General features: G+C 52.1%; 2 protein-coding genes across 2 annotated transcripts; both read left to right on the top strand.

The window, feature by feature from the left end:
• The first annotated feature begins 316 nt into the window (after nucleotides 1–316).
• On the top strand, nucleotides 317–6,877 carry GPR162 (G protein-coupled receptor 162). The gene is made up of 5 exons (XM_071763448.1): nucleotides 317–533; nucleotides 2,316–4,099; nucleotides 4,916–5,105; nucleotides 5,679–5,830; nucleotides 5,997–6,877. The coding sequence occupies exons 2-5, from the start codon at nucleotides 3,260–3,262 to the stop codon at nucleotides 6,510–6,512; spliced, it is 1,698 nt and encodes a 565-aa protein (XP_071619549.1). The 5' UTR covers nucleotides 317–533; nucleotides 2,316–3,259; the 3' UTR covers nucleotides 6,513–6,877.
• A 1,321-nt stretch (nucleotides 6,878–8,198) lies between these two features.
• Nucleotides 8,199–20,051, top strand: P3H3 (prolyl 3-hydroxylase 3). Its single transcript, XM_071763237.1, has 15 exons — nucleotides 8,199–8,673; nucleotides 8,948–9,100; nucleotides 9,817–10,009; nucleotides 10,137–10,268; nucleotides 11,161–11,294; nucleotides 11,584–11,673; nucleotides 12,017–12,069; nucleotides 12,279–12,337; nucleotides 13,497–13,621; nucleotides 13,747–13,842; nucleotides 14,630–14,780; nucleotides 14,952–15,069; nucleotides 18,428–18,503; nucleotides 18,922–19,062; nucleotides 19,353–20,051. Exons 1-15 carry the CDS (start codon nucleotides 8,251–8,253, stop codon nucleotides 19,566–19,568), a joined length of 2,160 nt encoding a protein of 719 aa, XP_071619338.1. The 5' UTR covers nucleotides 8,199–8,250; the 3' UTR covers nucleotides 19,569–20,051.
• Nucleotides 20,052–20,664: the final 613 nt, after the last annotated feature.

Genomic DNA, 20,664 nt, shown 5'->3' with positions numbered 1-20,664 from the left:
TCCCGTTGCGTTTCCCCTCAGTCCAGCACCTAGGCTCCCGACATCTCGTGTGATGCCTCCTTCTTCGCCAACAGGAGCCCGGCACCCTCTCGTCCTGCATCTCGTCTTCCCGGGGACAGCCCGGGTGGCCCCGCGGGGCAGGAGGGGTGCGGACGGGTGCCAAGACCCGCTCCGGGAGCCGCGGGGCCCCCGGCACACCTGGGGTACAGCCTGGCATCGTTGCTGCGGGCGGCGGGAGGAGCTGGTGCCGGTGCCGGTGCCGGGGCGGTGGCTCCCGCGCCCGTCCGTCCGTCCGTTCCGCCCCCTGGCTGCTCGGCCCGGCGGTGCTCCCGCTGCCGTCTCCCGCCGGCGCTCCCCGCCCCTCACCCCTCGCCGTCGCCCCGCCCGGTGGATGGATGGCCGGAGCGCGGGGCCGGGGCGGCTGCCTGCGGCGTCCGCTGCGGCGGCGGGGCCGGGGGTCGGCAGGGCCGGGCCGAAGCGCGCAGAGCCGCGCAGGGCGCCCGTCGCCATGGCAGCGCCTGCTCCGGCGAGAGGTAAGATGGGTCCCACCGGCCCCGCCGCCGCCACCCGCGGCCCCCGCCGCCCGCCCCCGCCCCGCTCCGCCGCCGGCTACGGCTGAGCCCCGGGGCGCCCCGCGGGCTCCGCGGCCCCCGCCCAGCCCAGCCCCGGCTCGCCGCGCCGCTCTGTTGCCGCCCCGGCTTGGTTCCGGGCGGCCCGGCCCGGACCCCCGCCGCCCCTCCGGCCGCCGCGGGAGCCGCGGCAGCCGCGGCCGTGGCCGGGAAGGGGGGCAAAGGGAAAGGGCGGCGGGGGCAGCACCCCAGCTCGGCCGCGGACCGTCCGGCCGCATCCCCATCACCGTGGGCACCCCGGTTTTCTGCGCTCTTCCTTGCCGGTATTCTGGGTCATCCTCCCCTCTGCCCCCCCCTCTCCCCCTCTGCCCTCTTCTCCCCCCGCCTTGGCTTCCTCCCAGGCACCAGCCCCAGGAGTCTCTTCTCTCCCCCTTGGTGGGATGGGTGGTGGGATGAGTGGTGGGATGAGACAGGGGGCGCAGGCCAGGGAGTAGGGCCAGGCATGGATGGGTGACCCTGACCTGGCCATCCTGCATCAGCGCCGGGGCTCTCCCATCTCCGAGAGCGGGAGGACAGCAGCTCGAAGCAGAATTGGGCCCCAAAGCCAGCAGAGGCAGGAGGGTTCCTGCCTCATCGAGGGAACAGCGTGGGCTACCAGAACAAGCCGGGTGGGAAGGGCGGCAGAAGGAGATGCAGCAAGGAAATTCATTCCCTTGGGATTATCAGGGCCGGCTAGCGGCGTAACTGTCTCCAGAGGCCACAGGCCTAACTGCAAGAGTGATGGCACTGGGGGAAAAAAAGATAAACTAGGGCAGAACAGGGCCATTGCCAATCCAGTCATGACAAACTGCTCCAAGCTGGGAGGAAAAGGAGAAAAAGCCTCAGGTGGTCACAGAGCGGGTAAGAAGATGCGGAGAAGCAGTAGGAAGGATGGGAGCAGAACCACTAGTCCAGGCTTGGGGGAACTGATCCATCCACACAGAAAGGTTATGGTTGTATCTGCTCTGGTCAAGGCACAGAGTGAGCCTATTACCATCCTGGAATATGTTGTTGGGGTGTACCCTACAGACAAAGACAGTAGAGTGGGTCTGAGCTGGTAGGACCAGGGATCACTGACAATGGTGAGTAGTCTCAGCAATGGGTTAGCAGTCTTGTTCACTGGTTTTGTAACAGTGGGTTGTCTGGAGACCAGAGCAGCTTTAGTAGGAACATGCTTGGTGGATGAGGGACATGGCCTAAAGGTTCGTGATTCCAGACTGCAGGATGGCAGGGTATTGCTGAAGTGGTGGCATGCACCCAGGGATGGGACTGGACAGGAGTGGCAGGTGACAATGCAGAGCACTGGCAGAGAAAAGGTGAGGTCCAACGACTGGTAGTGCTGTGGGAGCTGGATGGCAGGAACGAGGGGTGTCACGGTGAGTGCAGGACCTGAATGTCAGGGAACAATGGAAATCAGGCTTTCTGTTGCAGAAATGGCACTGGTCATGCATTGGGTGAGGAACTTCAGACTGGACAGGCAGGGAGCCCAGGCAGCTGAGCTGCACTGGAAAGAGTTGCTAGGGGCCAGAGTCTGGACTGAGGTATGCAGGGATTGGTGCAAATCTCATTTTTCTTTTCCCTGAAAGATGCAGGGAGTGCTCTGCACAACCTAAATTGTGACAACGTGTTTGTGTGGGCAAGAAGAGAGGGAGATCTAGGGAGATAGAGTGATCTTAAATTACTTTTTCTCTTTTCTGTTTTCTACAGTGAACCTCATGCCCTGAATCTCCAAGGGAACCTTTGAAAAGGATCTTCCCCTCCCTGCCATCTCCTTATTGTTTGCCAGCTCTGCCCTGCACTGTGCAGGGAAACTTGAAAAAGCAGGCTGAGCCTTGAAGGACAGCAAAAAGGACAATGTAGTGAGGGGTGCTGTGAGGTCTTGGATAGGGAACCCTCTAACTCTTGGTCCTTGCCCTCCACTCCCTGCTGATAGCTGTCTGACAGCCTTGTCAGGAACCTTATCAGGCCACAAGTGTGGCATTAGGTGGGAGGAAGTCTACACGTGGTGTATGCGACACCCTCACTATTTCCACTGGACCTTTGTCCTGCCTCCCATCTTCTCTGGAACTCTTGGCTAGTTCCTCATTCACTGGGGTGTTGGGCAGCAGGCACCTGCTACTGCCAAATTGTTTGGAGTCCCCAGCAGTCTCTGTGTGCGTGCAGCCTTCACCAGTCTCAGGGGAAGGCGGCCTTGAGACAGAAGGCACCTGGTGGGCACGTGAAGGAAGGAGAACTTTTTCTTTGGAGGAAGAGTGGAAGGAGGATGATGAAATAGATGGGGAGGAAAAAAGAAAGTGAGCCCAAGCAAGTGAGGGAAAAAGCACTGGCAAGCGTTGATGAGAAAGAGAGAGAAAGAAGGTGGAAGAAAGAAAAAGAAAGAGAACAAGAGAAAAAACAGGTGAAAAAATTAGAGCAAGGGAAAGCAATATAAGCAGAGGGCAAAGGAAGGACTGAAAGTGAGATAGAGTTGATGGCTGTTCCACGTAGCAACTGGTGGCAGTGCCTTGAGGAACCCCTCCAGTGCGTGCACCTAACATTGCAGCAGCAGCAGTAGATGAGGAGGGACGTGGCTCCCCCAGTGTGGAGTCTCACTTGCCCTCTTACAAAACCCCAGCGGCAGGGACAGGGTCCAGCCTAGCAGGGGAGGCAGCATGGGGGACTCTGAATCAGAGTCCACCTTGCACAACAACTCACTCTGGTGGCTGGCATGTGGGATGTTAGCCCTCTTGGCCAACTCTTGGATTATCCTCAGCATCACAGCCAAACAACAGAAACACAAGCCGCTGGAGCTGCTGCTATGTTTCCTAGCTGGGACCCACATCCTCATGGCAGCAGTACCCCTCACCACTTACGCTGTGGTGCAGCTGCGGCGTGAGTCCTCTGACTATGACTGGAACGAAAGCATCTGCAAGGTCTTTGTCTCTACATACTACACCTTGGCTCTGGCCACCTGCTTCACAGTGGCCTCCCTTTCCTACCACCGGATGTGGATGGTGAGGTGGCCGGTCAACTACCGGCTGAGCAATGCCAAGAAGCAGGCCCTGCACGCCGTCATGGGCATCTGGATGGTGTCCTTCATCCTCTCCACCCTGCCCTCCATCGGCTGGCACAACAATGGCGAGCGCTACTATGCCCGTGGCTGCCAGTTCATTGTCAGCAAGATAGGGCTGGGCTTCGGTGTCTGCTTCAGCCTTCTCCTGCTTGGAGGAATCGTCATGGGTTTGGTCTGTGTGGGTATCACTTTCTACCAGACTCTATGGGCACACAGGAGACGCCGGCGGTGCCACCATCAGAGAGCAGAGGAAACGTCATCCTGCTCTTCATCAGCACACACCACTTTCAATGTGCCAGCCATTGTAGTGGAGGATGTACGGGGCAAAAGGAGGTCCTCACTGGATGGCTCTGAGTCAGCCAAGACCTCCTTGCAGATGACCAACCTCATCAGCGCTATTGTCTTCCTGTATGACACACTCACTGGGGTGCCTATCCTGGTAAGCAGCAAGATCCCCCTTTCCCTTCAGAGTCTGCAGCTAAACTAGATTTCCATTTCTCTCAAGTTTTAGAGGAGAAACTCTTGTCTTTTTCCCACCAGCCACAGAGTTGCTGCATTTGAATCTGCATTCTGAGTACTGGTTTTAAAAAGATTGCAGTAATTCTCTTCTCCTTCCCCAGTAGCATTTTCTTAAGTCTCAGCCTGAGGAACACACACCACACAGCTAAAATCACTGTGCAAGTTTTAGGTGGCTATGAGAAGAAGAAATTATTCTGCAAACTTACAGGGGGATCTACCTCTGTAAAAACAATTAGATTTCTGTTTCTCCAGTTTTCTTCTGGAGAACTGATGCAGCAGCTTTAAAAGCCATTGCAGAGAGTTTTCTTTTTACTTCTGCTTGCATGGTTGTAGTCAGCATTCAGGTTTTGGCTGGCTGGTTGATTGTCTGCAAAACTGGAGAGCTGAGGAAGTTCTCAGAGGGAACCATTAAGAGAAGAGAGGCTTAGTCACAATTCTTTTTTATTTTTTTTTTTTTCCCCAGTGGCTGTGTTCTATTTAGATCTGGCTCACAATGAGCACGGGGAAGAAGGGATGCTAACACCAGTTCCCATGTTAGAGTTAGACAGCTTGGAATATGGTCCTGCAAACCCAGGGCAACACCCCAGGAACAGTTTTTCAAAGGGGCATGGGGTGATTACTTGACAAATCCTTTACAGACAGAGTATGTTCTTCTGCAGAATTGACTCCCGTTATCCTTCTCCCTTGAGCCCTATTTGTGTCTTCATCTTCAGAGTTTCTCTCTCTTACCTTGAAGGTCGTGAGCTTTTTTAGCCTGCGCTATGATACGGCCCCTACCTGGATGGTCCTGGCTGTGCTCTGGTGCTCCATGGTGCAGACTCTGCTTCTCCCCTCCTTCATCTGGTCCTGTGAGCGCTACCGAGCGGATCTCCGCACCGTGTGGGAGCAGTGTGTGGCTATCATGTCTGAGGAAGACGGAGATGATGGTAAACCCCTCACTGCCCCACAGACACATTCCTTCACTAAACCCCTCCCCAAAAGACTACAGGGGAGAGAAGGGTCTGCCTCGGGAAAAGGACCTGATGCCCCTACGGGTGGTGATGTGGGTGGCCAAGTGGTATTTATGTTATAATTTGGAGTCAGCAACCATGAGAACAATTTTTCTGGAGAAAGCTCTGCCATTCACTTGCTGCCTTAGAACTCACTATCACCCAGGAAAAATTAGTGCGACATCCTTTACAGTAGATGCCAGAGTAGAGACGATGTGCCCAGCTGCCAAACCACAGTGAAAGTGGAGCACCAGGCCTCAGCCTGACATGCTGATCCAAAGGTCCAGGTTCTGGCAGTGGGCGATTCAAAGCAAGACAGAAGAAACAGGGCAGTCTCTGAGTCCTTTAGTGCTGCTGCAAGCAGGAAGACAAGAACCTTGTTCAGAGATGAGCCCTGAAGGCTGCAAGTAGGGCAGAAGAAGTCAGACAAGTGTTAGGATGGCATCCAAGTGCCCTGACAGCACTCCTCTTCTGAGAAGTGTTGACTGCTGTTCTTCTCTTTGCCAACAGATGGTGCGTGTGATGACTATGGTGATGGCAGGATCTGCAAAGTGAGATTTGATTCGAATGGTGCTGCAGCTGTAAAGCGGGACTCCCAGAACATCAAGCTGCTACCCATGCACCACATGTTGTTGCCCCAGGAAAAAGTGCACTACTTGCAGGTGAGCCAAGAGCTAGCAGGGGCAGCCTCATAACACACTTCCTTCTCTTTCAAATCTCTCGTGCCTTTGCATCATGTTGACTTTCTTCCCTGAGAAAGCCTCAGCTACTCCCCTCTTGTTCTGTCTTTTCAAGACTTCCATCACCTGCCTCCTTCTCTTTTTCCAGGTCCCAATCTCCCGGAGAATGTCACATGATGAGACTAACATCTTCTCTGCCCACCGCTCTGCTCCGTCCTTCCTACACAAGTGGTCTTCGTCTGATGACATCCGCATTTGTGGCCCCCACAGGCCTGGAGGCCCCGGCTTCTTGCCTCCTCAGCTGCATGACTACCGCCGGCGGCCCCCGGAAGATGAGCTGACGACCCTACGGCAGTTTTTGGAGGCGGGGCTGATACCCGGGGGCTCCAGCCCCTGCTTCTTCCGAGATGAGATCACCACATTCATTGATGAGACGCCACAACCCACCCCAGCCTGCAGCCCACGGCATTCCCGTCTCCTGCTCGCATCACGCCGCGACCGCCGCCTCTCGCTCGGCAGCAGAGAGGAGGAGAACACCGACCGGCCTCGGCGCTGCTCCTTGTCTGGCAACGAAGCCTGGCAGCTGCAGGGTGGAGAGGGGGTGCCACCTGAAAGGACCCTTGAGGCCTGTGAGGCACAAGCCTTCCAGGATCCCAAACTATGAGAGACAGCATCAAAAACATTCAGTGCCATCATGATTTTTAAATAATACTTCAAGTGTTCCCTTTGTCCTGGGACCCGATCGCTAATTTGCATTCTCATCTTTCTCAATAGCAGGCCAGAAACACAGCTCCCCAGGCTGGTGGGGGAAAAAGAAATGCGACAGACTTGCAGAAGGGACCTCGATGGACAGATGGACAGCCTGTGCCTGCTCTCAGGTTACAAAAACACCCACCACTGCCGCTGCCACCGCCACCTTGGCACCCTCGCCAGTCCTGTCCCTTTGTGAACTCCACCCTCGCATCCGCTCTGCCCTAAGAGACAAGGCAGACGCAGAATGGTATTAAAATTCTATATTTGGAGTGTCAATCGTGTGTCTGTTTCTAAAATAATATATTAGTAATAATTCTGTTTCCATAGAAACAAAATGACTGGCCTAATGTTTAATGAAGCTTCACAGGCTTCTGGAAGGGAATTGTGGAATGTGCAAGGCTCCTTTCCTCCCTCTCCTTCCCTTTCTTGTCAATGCATGTGGAAGGCAGCAGATGCTTAGCAGCCCAGGCAAGGGAACAAAGCCTGTACAGGTCAGGTGAGACTGGGTGAAAAGTTTTCCTTTCCATTTCAGGGGGGACTTATACTGCCTACAGCTAAGCAGGAGAGGCCTCTGTGCTTTCTAATATCACTCAGCAAAAGGTATTGCTTTGAGGCAACCCCAGGCCTGAAAACAATTAAGTTCTCTCCAGTAAGACCCTAGAATCCTAGATTAGTTTGGGTTGGAAGAGATCTTAGGGATCATCTTGTTCCAAACCCCCTGCCATGGGCAGGGACACCTCACACTAGACCGGGTTGCTCCAAGCCTCATCCAACCTGGCCTTGAACATTTCCAGGGATGGGGCATCCACAGCTTCTGTGGGCAGACTGTTTCTGTGTCACCCTGATCCACAGGCCTGATCCACACCGCAATTCACCCGTGCAAACTGGTGATTCCAGTGTGACCTTTGAATGAAACACAATGGCCCAAACTTCTCAGGCAGAAATCCAACCAGCTTAGGAAAGCTGACACGGCCTTCTGGGGACAAGGCCCCCTGACTGCCCATGCCGCCCAAACTGGAAGCAGTGAGATCTGCGAGGGGGCGCCTGCCCTGTGCAAAACTCGGAAGGTGTAGTGCAGGGGTAGTGTGTGGCAGATGGAGCTCCTCCTGCCCGTGGTGGGATGTAATTTCAGCCATGGGCAAGGGTTGGGCTGCATTGGAGAGGCTGTAGGAGACAGGCAGCCCTTCACCTCCATAGCACTTCTCCGTGTGATGGGACGTGGTCAGAGCGTGCCTTGTTCCCGGCATGGAGTCTCTGATAGAGTAACCATAGCCTCTTACCAGACGGCTCATTGGAGTGGTCCGGGTAACCCACACCAAAGGGAGACTTAGAGCTGGTGGGTGGTCGGCGGGCATTGGTACAAAGGACCATGTCCTACAGTGAGGTGCTGCTGGACGGCACCAGCCCGGGCCAGGCACCCACGAAGTGGCGGCAGATCTCACGAGAGAGTGGGAGACGGGGCAGACCCGGGCCTTGCCCCCTCACGCATCCCTCTCCCTTCCCCGGGACGCCGAGCCGCCCACCCGCCCACTGCGGCCCCGGCCACGGCACCGCCCGCCGTCGCGCCCGGCCCAGCCCCCTGGGTGGACCTATCCCGGGGTCCGCCAAGACTCCCGCCCGCCCCAGACCCCCTCTCCTCCTCCACGGCCATGGCCTCCTTCCTCCTGTCTTTCTGCCTGCTCCTCCCTGCCACCGCCGCCACGTCGCCGGGCCGCCTGGTCCCTTACGACCTGCTCTATGCGGACGGAGCGCGGGCGTATTTCGCCCGGGACTGGGGGCGGGCGGCCGAGCTGCTGCAGCGCGCCCTCCAGAGCTACGCGGGGCTGCGGGCTGCCCGCCTCGACTGCCGCGCCCGCTGCCTCCGGGAGGCGGCCTTCCTCGGCGTGCCGGCGGGGGCCGGGCCCTGGGAAGCCGCCCTCTTCGGCCGGGTGCTTCAGCGAGCCGACTGCCTGCAGCACTGCCTGGGGCAGCGCCTGGGCACCGCGCCCTCCGCCCACCGCGCCAGCCGCGCCATTCGCCGGGACTTCGAGCGGAGGGAGCCCTACAACTACCTCCAGGTGGCTTTCTTCCAGGTGGGCACCCGCCCCGGCGAGGGGCCGCCCGGGTTGGGCTCTCCCCGCAGTCAGGGAAGTCGCCAGCCCCGGGCAAGCCCCCTGGGTTTCAGTCAGCAGAGGCTCTGCTGGAGGGCAAAGCTGAGGAGGTGGTGGGCAAGGGCTCGCCAGCCCGGGGCTCCGGCACAGGCACCCCGTGGGTGAATCCGGGGAGCGGCCGGTGCGAGGGGTGGGTGGGTGGGATGAGAAGGGGCCCGGAGGAGCGTGACAGGAGCTTGCTGCTTTTTCTCCACAGCTGAAGAAGCTGGATCAGGCCGTGTCTGCTGCTCACACCTTCTTCGTCGCTAATCCCCAGCACCTCCAAATGCGGGAGGACATCGAGAAGTACCGGCGTATGTCAGGGGTGAAGTCAGACAACTTCCAGGACCTGGAGGCCACACCACACTGGGTGAGGGTTCAGTGCAGAGATGGGGGTCAACAGCTCTTATCCCATCCTAGGGACCAGTCTGGGGTCCTAATCTGTTCCCCCACAAGGGTCTTGGCTTGTGACTGTGCCCCCATACAGAGAATCACAGAATGGTTTGGGTTGGAAGGGACCTTTAAAGATCTTCTGGTCCAGCCCCTTGCCATGGGCAGGGACACCTTCCACTGGACCAGGTTGCCAAACCCTGTACACCCTGGTCTCGAATGCTTCCAGTGGTGGAGCATCCATGCCTTCACTGGGCGATGCACTCCACTGTCCCACCACCCTCATCATAACAAATGTCTTCCTTACCTCCAGTCTAAATCTGCCCTCTTTAAGTTTAAAATAATTGGCCCTTGTCCCACCACTACAGACTCAGGGCAAAACTCTCATTCAGTCGTTGTTATAATTCCCTTTTTATATCTGAAAGGCTGCAACAAGGTCTCCCTGAAGCCTTCTCTTCAGGGTGAAAACAAACTGTTGCCAGTATGACACCCTTTCTGGTGACAGTCTTGGCAGGCTGCAGTGCACTTGGACAAGTACATTTGGCTCAAGTCCAGAAGATTTTGCTGTCACTGCATGGTGGGCTGTGTATGGCCAGGCAAGCCCCTAGATGTCAGCACAGCTCTGTGAGTGACTCGAAGTCTCAGGGCATCTTTTGTCATCCACACTGATGAGGGACCTGGATCTGTCCTTTGCAGGAAGCATATGAGGCTGGGGTGCAGCACTACAATGCAGATGAGTACCTGCAAGCTGTGGCCAGGCTGGAGGAGTCCCTCTCAGAGGCGCTGTCAGCACTGGAGGAGTGTCGTGCTCTGTGTGAAGGGCCTTGGGAGGATGAGGATGAGGACGAGGAGGAGGAGATGCAGCCTGGCCTGTATGAAGCCATTGCAGGTAGCCTTAGAAGCACAGAGGGTTGGGTAGGAAGGTCATGCTCCCCATACTGGAGATGCCCCATTTCCCAGCACTCCTGTCTGGAAGAAGTGTGAGCTACTGCCTTTCTTCCTCCTCTTTCTTGCAGCCCATTATATTCAAGTTTTGAAGTGCAGACAGCAGTGTGTCCTTGAAATTGCCACAAAGCCAGGGCGGATTTCTGCCACAGAAGATTTCATACCGTCTCATCTTGATTTACTGCAGTTTGCCTATGATCAAGGTGAGCAGAGCTACAACCCAGCGGGTTATGCTGTGACACCCCTAAACTTCCCCTTTCCTGAAGGGCAGCATGTCATGGGGAGAAGTGACATTGATCTGAGCTCTACCTCTCCCACATTCTGCCCCCTGACTTTTCCCAGAACTTCTCTTGCTCAACCCTGTGGCCACCTGGGGAGAAGTCCCATGGAGGGACCTTTCAGTCTGCTTGTGCACATTCTGCATTGTTTGGCTGGTGTCAGTTCTTTCCTCAGTGCTCTTCATTTCAAGTCCTTGCTCCAACTATCTGCTGTGTATTTTATACCCTCCTTTTCAGTATGTAGCTCTAAACCAGGCCCCCACTTCCTATCCAGAGCATCACTCAGTAGTGGTGCTCCTTCTGAGTCACCCTTGCCTTCTTTCAATAAACTGGTGGCCTGCCATGGCACTGGTCATCCTGTAACCCTGTCACTTTCACACATCCCTTAGCCCTTCTTCCTGAAACCTCTGCTCCTTCTGACACTGGCCCAACTGTCTCTCATCTCCTCTGTCAGACCACTGGTAAAACTTGTCTCTCAAACAAGCCTCCAGACCCCTCATCATGTCTTTTGGGTGAGGGAGGTGGGACCATCTGTCTTCCAAATACTACTTAATTTTTTCCCTGTGTCCTCTGAACAAGCTCCCAACAAGTATTGAAAGTGGGCCCATTCTTCACTGGGCTTATTCCAAATATTCTCTGCCCGTCATTGGGTAGAGGCCAAGCAAAGCAGGGACTGATGTATATACTTGGTGTAAGTACTGTAAGTATACTACTGCCACATTGGCATCAGTGCACTGGGTACTGATGGCCTATAAACATTTATTGCTAATGTCAAGTCTTTCAGAAACAATTTTGTTTTGTTCTGTCCCCGCCCAAGTTGGGAACCAGACCTTGGCTGCTGAATGTGTTGCTTCCTACTTGCTCTTCTATCCCACCGATGAGCCTATGTTGGAGAAAATGAAACAGTATCGCACAGAACTGGGAGAGGACACAGCTGTCACAGCCAGAGAGGTAGTTACAACCCCAGGTCTGTACTTTTTGGTCCTCCTCTGGCCCATAGGACAGGATCATGGTTCTGGAGGCAGAAAGGAAAAGTTTCTGTTTCACTACAAATGTGTGCCAAGCCCAGAACTGAAGAAACTGGAGCCTGAGTTTACATATAGTCTGTACTAGACAGGGTCCCTTCAGGACAGAACCAGGCTTTCACAGGGAACAGTAGTGCTGGGTCAGGTTTCTGCCCTGGGCAGGGATGGGTTGTCTTTTATGTGATGGTTGTTTGACAGCCTCTTTGCTTCCTTAGAGTATTCAACATTATGTGCAGAGATCTTTGATGGAGAAGAAGTTAATTTATTATGCAGTGGAGCATCTAGGAGGAACTTTTAACGACCCTGTAAGTAAAGATAAAATTTTAATCTTCCTACCCTGAATTCACCAAGGCAGCTTCCAGTTACTTCAGTAGCACATGATCCAGAAGGGCTCAGATGCTGATGAGAAAGACCTCCAGGTCCTTATGAAGTGAATCTTTAAGGCCTTTCCACTGTTTCAGGGCTAAAGGTAGTGGGAAATTGCTTATGTAACTATATGCCTTAGCCCAATCTGGCTGTTGTCAGAAGCAGGCAAGAACCACTGGTCTGATACTCACTGGAGAAGGGGGACAAGGAACTGTCTGTTTGGCATGTTCCATTCTGGGAGACATTTGTTGTGTATTGCACTGTCTATGTTTGTTCCTACAGGATCTCTGGACTCCAGATGAGCTGATTCCTGAAAACCTAAAGGAGAAACACAGGTAAGGTAGACCAAGTTGACTAGGACTGAAATACAAGTTGGAAGTAGGGGTTGAGGTTGGACTGGCAGGGTGGTACAAGAAGCAGTAATACATACTGAGGAATGGGCAAGAGAGGAACAGCATGGGTGTGAAATGCTACCATAGAGGAGGGTTAAACATACCTGTGTGTACTGACAGCTCTCTTCTCTGTTTTTCCCCTTGCTATCGAGAGAGGATCAGGAGAAGCAAACCCAGGAAACTCTGGATATGGAAGAGAGGGAGAAGAGGGGTGAGTAAAAGAGCTTAAAGAAGGACTTGGATGCAGTCAGTGAGGCTTAATCAGGCTAGGTGCTGTACTTTCTTCCATCCTAAGACACCTGGATGCTTGCATAGATGCAGACTGACTCGAATGGCTCAGCATGTCTTCTCTATTTCTTTTCCTCCTCTTTTGATGCATGTGTAATCCTGCAAAATCTCACTGTGTACATCTCTGGGATGGGAATTCAGGGAGCACTGCAGCTGAGAGCAGTGCTGCCTGAATATGAGACGAGCCTGTGGACACGCAGATTCCTGATCAGTGTGGCAGGAGTGTCTACACCAAACCTGGTTCAACTCAAGCAGCCCAACTTCAGACAACATTTTTCTGTAGGGGACAAGAAGAGAGGGTGGGATATGGATACTGGCAACAGACTATTACGTGTGGGCAAGTCTTTCCCTGAAAAATGTAAGTCCACATGATTTGTGGCTGAGTGCTGTAGACTGCAGTGTAGAGTCCTGTGTTCTTTGGTGGCTGTCTGTTCTTGTGCATGGACAAATAGCCTCTTGCTGGGCCCTGTCCTGGAGTTTTTGCCTTAAAAGACCCCAAGTGGTTCTCTCCTGTGACATTTGGGAGAGCAGATCATTCTGACTGCCTGAGTGCTTTGGCATTCCTAACCATCCAGAAGTCATATGGGGGGAAAAAACAGCTAAATATCAAAATCACCAACTAATACCCATTGTGTCTTTTGGGGGCTGAAGAAAGTAAAAAGATCCACTAAAGATAATTCTGAGATACGATGTGATCAAAAGGAGGGTTGATGGAGGTGTTTACCTGCTTCTTTTCTCCAGAACCTCTTCTCAGCAGGCTGGACCTGTTCTGCTGCTGCGATCCACAGTGCACTCAACTTCCCCCAGCTCCCTGCTGCTCTCCCAGCAAGCCCCAAGTTTCTGCTGGCTCATGAAGCACTGGCTGTATGCCAGCTTCCCCAGCTGATGCTCTGGTTCCCCTGAAGCATGTGAGGGGTGCAAGTGGCCCAGGTCTGTGAGGAATGGGCACTTCTGAGGAACTGTCCTGTCTTCTCAGAGAATGTATAGTGTCTCTCCACTTACTTAACCTGGTCTGGGGGTTGGTATCTGAAGGCTTCTCGTCCAAAGCTTGATCATACCTATCTGTACTTGCTTCTTGACAGGTCCTTTGCCTTTTGAGGGCATTGCTATCACTATGGATTCCCGTCAGATGAATGGAACCCAGAGGGTGGTGTTTGACAGAGTGCTGACAGAATCTGAGTGTAAGGACCTTCTCAGGCTGACAAAGGTGAGGCAGGGGTCTTGTAGGAGCTCCTGTATATGTACTTCCTTCCCTCAGCAGGCAGGGTTGTAGTGTGTCCATGGAGGAGAGATAGCAGCCTAATGTGTGTCATATCTATCCTTCAATTTCAGGAAGCAGGAGAAGCTGGAGATGGCTTCCGGGCCAGACGATCGCCTCACACCCCACATGAGAGATTTGAAGGGTTAAGCGTTTTGAAGGCTGTGCAGGTAAATGGCTCTCTGAGTCTGCCTTCTTGATTGTCCAGGCAGAATGTTTGCCACCTGAACATTTTTCTCTGTGAAGTGTGCTCTGGATGGAATCACAGGTATGTTACCTTCCACACAAGCACATGAGCTGTCTCCCCTGACTCTTCCACAGTCATGTTGAGGCATGCTTTGCAGAGACCTTGACAAGTACTTTCTCTCCTGAGAGGAAGGATTTCAAGATTGTTACTTGTCCCTGTGTAGTAGTCTTACAGACATGCTTAGTTTAGAACTGGAGAATAAATTAAGGTAGAAGGAGCCTCTGGAGAGCTCTAGTCTGACTCCCAGCTTACAGCATGGATAATTCCAAAGTTAGGTGAGATCCCTTAAGGCTTTGCAGAGACAAGTCCTAAACATCTTCGAGGGTGGAGATTCCCCAGGCCTCTCTGGGCACCTATTTCAGTGTTGTAGCACTCTTGGGAGGATGAAATTTTTCTCTGTATCTAGCCAAAATTTCCCTTGCTGCATCTTTTTCCTGTTCTCTATTGTCTTTCCAGCATGTCCTTCTGGGGTACTGGGGGATCCAAAGTGATACTGCATTCCAGATGTGGCTTCAGTGCTGACTAGGAGGAAAAAATTGCTATGCTGTACAAGTGTACTCACTTATGTCTATATGAGAAATCACATTCTTTTCTTACATGTGTGACCACAGGAGTTCATACAGGCCTCTCCTTCTGTACTGTGTATGTGTATCATTTCTTAGAGCGTCTTTGTATGTAAGTATTCTAACAGGTTTGTTTTTCACTTGCAGCTCGCCCAGAATGGGGACGTGGACTGGAGAGATGCCAGATTGCTTCTGCAGGCCAGTGAGAAATCACGGAAAATAATAGAGTCCTATTTTACTCCTGGAAAGAAGCTCCATTTCTCATTCACACACCTTGTGTGCCGCACAGCTGTAGATGGTAAAGAATCTTCCACCCTGTTAGTTCCTGTCACCTGGAGAGTTTCCTCAGTCCCAGACATGTGCTTCCAGGATACTCTACCTTTTACTCCCACTGTGCCCCTTTCTCTCTGCCTTATTCTTTCTTGAAACTGAAAATGCCCAGATTTGTTTTTGCAACTCCCCTTTTCAGAGGAACAAGAAGGTCGCTTGGATCTTAGTCATCCTGTCCATGCTGATAATTGTCTCTTGGATCCTGAGGGGCAGGAGTGCTGGAGAGAACCACCTGCCTATGTGTACAGGGACTACAGGTAAGAAAAAAAGGGGACCTGCATTAGATTACTTGGAGATCAGGACATATCTCTCGGTCCCATCAGAGGATGAACTCAGCTTAGAGAAACCAGGTGATGAATTGTTGGCTCAAAGCCAGCCAGGACTAGCATCAGGTGAAAAACTGCATCAGTGGCTTCAGAATGAGGTGTGAAATACCTTCCCTAGGCTGGGAAGAAAATCTGCCCTTTCTCCCTCCTCCATTCTCACAGGCAGATTTAACAGAGAGCAGAACAAGGCTGGGAGACTGCATGGACTAGAACCATGATACCAGATCAGACAGAATCACAGAATTGTCATGGTTGGAGAAGACCTCTAAGATCACTACGTCCAACTGTCAACCCAGAGAAAAATAACAAAAAAATCACCATCCTGCTAGAGCATGTCCTGAAGTGCCTGATCTACACAGTTTTTTAATACTTCCAGGGATGCTGGGCAGACTGTTATGGTGCTGGTCTGCTCTTTCAGTAATGAAATTCTTCACGATATCGAGTCCAAACCTCCCAAAGTGCAGCTTCAGGCCATTTCCTGTTGTCCTGTCACTATTTGCTTGAGAGAAAAGGCCAACACCCACCTCACTACAAACTCCTTTCATTTAGTTGTAGAAAGCAATAAGGTCTCCCCTCAGCCTTCTCTTCGCCAAATTAAACAATCCCAGTTCCCTCAGGCTCTTCTCAGAGGACTTGTTCTCCAGACCCTTCACCAGCTTGGCTGCCCTTCTCTGAGCTTGCTCTGCCAGCTCAGTGTCTTGTATTGAGCAGCCCAGAACTGAGCACAGTACTTGAGCTGTGGCCTCACCAGTGCTGAGTACAGGGGGACAGTCACTTCCCTTCTCCTGCTGGCCACACTATTCCTGATACAAGCCAGGATGCTGTTGGCCTTCTTGGCCACCTTGGCCCACTGCTGGCTCATACTCATCTGGGTGTTGACCAGCACCCCCAGGTCCTTCTCCACCAGGCAGCTTCCAGCCTGTCCTTCCCAAGCTAGATCAGTTCCCCCTGAGTAGTGACTTGTGGGCTTTCTCATGGGGCAGGGCCTAGTGCAGCATTCCCTGGGGTTGTTATGACTGAAATGCAGGACCAGGCACTTGGCCATGTTAAACCTCATATAAATTGCCTCGATTCATCAATTCAGCCTGTCCAGATCCTTCTGCAAAGCCTTCCTACCCTCAAGCAGATCAACTCTCCCACCCAACTTGGTTAACAGGGGAGGTCCCAGATGACTGGAGACTTGCCAGTGTGACACCCATCTATAAGAAGGGCTAGAAGGAGGATCTGGGGAACTAGATAAATCATTGTCTTTGCATCTGTCACAATACTACGGTTCACTGCCAGCCCTTATGACAGTCTGTTTCTTCTAATCTTGTTCCATCTTACACAGTCTTCCATGCATTACAGGAGAGGTAGAACCAGGCTCCTTGAATTTATTTTGTTTGAGCAGTCATTGTTCTTTGGTGATTATTTTTTCCATTTGTCTCTCTCAAGATTCTCTGCCAATACTTTGTTTTGGGTTTTTCCATTCCATGTGAGGTTTTTTCCAGTCTGTGGCAGGCTTTGTTACTGCTCTATGAAATAATGTGAAATATATTTTAAAGACAGTTACAGTCATTGCACACTGCAGCCAAATTAGGTCACTGCTACAGCCAATTCCCTCTATTTACCATCCCATCCCTGGACATCTAGAATTTGTACTTGCCTTTTCTTTGAGTGGTAGCTGTACCCAGAGCAGAAGACTTCTTTGAGCAGCCTATGGTAAGGATGTAGGACTTAAAGTAGGGAATTCCAGTATTGTTGAGTCCATTTCCCTTCTGACATAGATGTTAAACTGGTTTAGTCAGATTATAGAGTTATCAGGCTCTGTTGTAGAACAGGATAGATCTCTGTCCCACCTGTGGGGAAGCTGTGCTGTCACCTCATTCCTTCCTGGGCAGGGTTTTTTTATGACAGCTGCTTGAATGTATATTAAAATATCTCCCTGGGATCCATGCCCCTGAGCTATTTCTAGGAGTCTTCCTGTCCTCATGCAGAGTGAAATGTGATTGACCAGCCAGCTCATAAGGGCTAAGCTCTTCCAGTGTCCTTTTGAAAGAGGTCCCTGTGCTCCAAATTTCCTGGATCTCTTCCATGTATTTGTGCTATGGTCATTAGTGAAACTGTTGAACAGGATTGAATCTGGGGGTCACTCCCAGTGATCCTCCTCCAGGCAAACAGTATTCCTTTCAGTGCCAGTGGTGGACTAGTTAGTGTGAGCTATTCATGCATTCTTCATCACCTTCTCTGTGTTAACTACTAATTTCTCTAGTGGCACTGTTCTCAGTACTTTGTTACCAGAGTCCACACTGCTGACATCGAAAATGTTGTCTTTCCCTGGGAAATAGACTGTTTTATCAATGACTGTGTGGCTAGCCCAATCTGCTTGTATTACCTCCATGTTACAGTTTAAGACTTTTCCACTTAACCTGTTGTTGTGCAGTTTATCCTTCTCCTCAAAAATGGAGTCTAAAGCCCTGCAGACTGCTGAGGTCAGGCTAACGGGCCTGTTTATCCTTCAACTGTTATCCCTACCTTCCTGCGCCTTCCTGCTTGTGAGAACTATCCTTGCTTTTCTCCACTCATGTTACCACCTGACTTGAAGTCTCATTAAAGCCCTATGGTAGAAGAGCTACAGCTTCCTAAATTTGAGTTGGTAATTCTCTCGCTGACCTTATGGCCTTAAAGTTTTGCTTCAGCAGCCACAGTATTGATTTCTGTTTCTTTCTCCCAGTCCTGTTAATAAGTCTCTCTTGTTCCTCTGACATTTTGTATCAGCTTAATTGAATACTAAGAGGAATTCAAGAAGTTTGTGGTCCATTCATTCATTCTAGTTGACCGTGGTCTTGCATGCATTGCACAGTGGCCTCACTACTTCTCTTTGTCGTAGCAGTAGCAAAGAAATTTATTATTTTCCTTTTCTCTTTCGCATGCACCAAGCCTTTTTTTGACCATTCTTACGTTACCTTGAAGTTCCTTGATATGCCTCTCTTTGATCTGTCTCTTCTTCCAGGCTTTGGAACTTTAAAATACAACATCATGCCAGGTCAGAACCATCTAGCCCAGGTTGTTGTCACAACACTGCTACAGGTGTACGATACAGAGCTAATTCCAAGGCATACTCTCCTAGATTCCTCCAGTGACTCCCCTGAGCTGGGCACTGCTGAATTTAACACCCCCAAATGGATTCTCCTGTTAAAGTCTACTTGCTGTTACTATTCAGGTGCCACAGCCTCCTGTGATGAGGAGCATGGGGAAGCACCTGGTAGGAATGAACTTCAACATCCATATGTCTTCTTTTTATCTGCAGTGGCATCCTCTACCTCAATGATGACTTCCAGGGTGGGGGCCTGTTCTTCACTGAAATGGACACTGTGACTGTCACAGTAAGTCTGGGACTGGCCAAAAGAAGGAGGGAGGATAGAGGGTGAGACTTAATCTGGGCAGGAGAAAACTAGTTGTTTATTGGACCCGACCACTCCAAAAACAGTCCAGTGCTGGTGCTGTGGCAGATTCAAATAGGGGCAGCTAAAGGCAAATTGAGGCAAATTCCAGACAGAGATGTTAACTCCTTCCTGGCTTAGTTGTTCCAGACTCTTCCAGTCTGTGGATGCCTGTGACCTAGATTGTCCCTTTGCTTCTCCTTCTCTCTCTCCAAGGTCTACCTTGCTCATAGACTGGCAGTGGATGCCTAGCAGTTCTCTGCCATTCCATGTTCCCAGAGGCAATGTGGCCTCTGTAGAGGCACCATGTGCCCCAGAGCAGGGGGCTGCTGGCTTCATTGTCTCCTCTCTCTTCTGGCAGGCTGAGGTACACCCTAAGTGTGGGAGGCTGGTGGCCTTCAGCTCTGGCAAGGAAAACCCCCACGGCGTTTGGGCAGTGGGCCGTGGGAGACGCTGCGCCATTGCTCTCTGGTTCACACACTCGCAGGAGCATGCAGAGCAGGTAAAGGACCTTGCTGGGTAAATAGTACCTCCAGGCTAGATCAGTTCCCTCTGAGCAGTGACTTGTGGGCTTTTTGATGGGGCAGGGCCTAGTGCAGCAGCTGGGGGTTGTCCTCTGACAAGGTACCAGGTGGAGTGGCGAGCCTGTGATGGGTCCCTCAAGAGAGAATGGGCTTGGGAGGGGGGTTGGATGGATGTGGCAGAGACAAGATGTGTCTTGTCAGCCCCTGCGAGCAGGATGAAGACCCTAGCAGGGAGGGGTTCACATCGTCTCTGTCTCCATGGATGCAGGAACGGGTGAAGGCAGAGGAGCTGATGGAGCAGAAGGCTGTGGAGCCAGACTGGACTGATGGAGAAGAACGTCGTCAGGGGACTGATGGCAGTGGCAGATCCTCCTCAGAGCCTGCTGTTCCCAAAGGTGGAGCCAGGCCCACGAGCCAGAGACACAAGCCTAGCTCGGTCGGAACACAGCAGCCCAAGAGACTGCGGGCCAGAGATGAATTTTGAGTACATGGGGCCCCAGGGGCAGGACTGGCACACACCATGTGGCAGGTCGCAGTGGCACTGGGATCACAGGGACCTGGAGCAGTGTATTAGCATGCTAGAGCCATAGTGATGGGGAGGGATGCAGCTTTCTTTTCTGTGACCTCCCAGCAGCTGAAAAATGGGAGCAGGGACAGAGCATTAAAATCAGTGACACACGGAATTTTCTTCACCGCCTCACCAACGTATTTGTGTCACTCAGAAGTAAGATACAAGTTCCTTTCACCCCAGACTCCTCAGTACCAGCTTCTTGCTCATCTGAGGCCAGATCCAAGAGGAGGAGGAGGAGCCTGGAATCTTTCAGCAAGGGCCGTCTCTGATTCAGGAACTCAAAACCAGAAGCCTTTTGAATTTCCTAGATACCTGCAAACTCTAGAACTTTGCAACTGTTTTGGGAGAGGGAAGATGAGAGACTGTGAATAAATGGAATAAAAGCAAAATGCTGGACACAGGTGTTGGTGGGAGCTTGAGCCCGTACACCAGGAGGGAGATGTGCACACTCATTGCTGATGGAAATTTAATTAACAAATGATGGAAGGAAATTGAGCTCTCAGTGAAAGAAAACAAAGTAGTTGCCCAGATCCAGCTATTTGGGATCAGAGAGAGGAAGAGAGGAAGTCAGCTGTGCCATGACTAACCCCTGGAAAGGGTGGGGGGTGCCTTTAAGAAAAAATGATGTCCACTTTTCCCTGCAGCAAGGCATCTCTTTTTTTTTTTTTTTTTCCCCTCTCCATGCACCAAATTGCCCCTGACAGCAGTAGAGGTATTTTGTTTATCATTTTCCTCCCTGATACAAAGGCAATCTGCTGTCACTGCCCAGGGGATTAGTGTCCCGAGATAGGATTATATTGTAGCCAAACAGGAATTGAATGGGTTGGATATGGAGTATCAAAAAGAGCAATGACCCTTTTCCTGGGAAGCATTAGGAGAGCCAGAGATCAGTCTGTGGTCATGATACACACAGGCCTTGATAAGAGTTGTGCGTGGTGACCCCAGATATGGTTCAGATAGAAGAAATCTGTAGGGCCAGGGCCAGTGGTGTAAAAAGTGGGTGGGTGAT

The sequence above is a fragment of the Heliangelus exortis genome, chromosome 1, assembly GCF_036169615.1.
Source record: "Heliangelus exortis chromosome 1, bHelExo1.hap1, whole genome shotgun sequence".
NCBI lineage: Eukaryota > Metazoa > Chordata > Aves > Apodiformes > Trochilidae > Heliangelus > Heliangelus exortis.
This window is presented reverse-complemented; position numbering and strand designations above follow the sequence as displayed.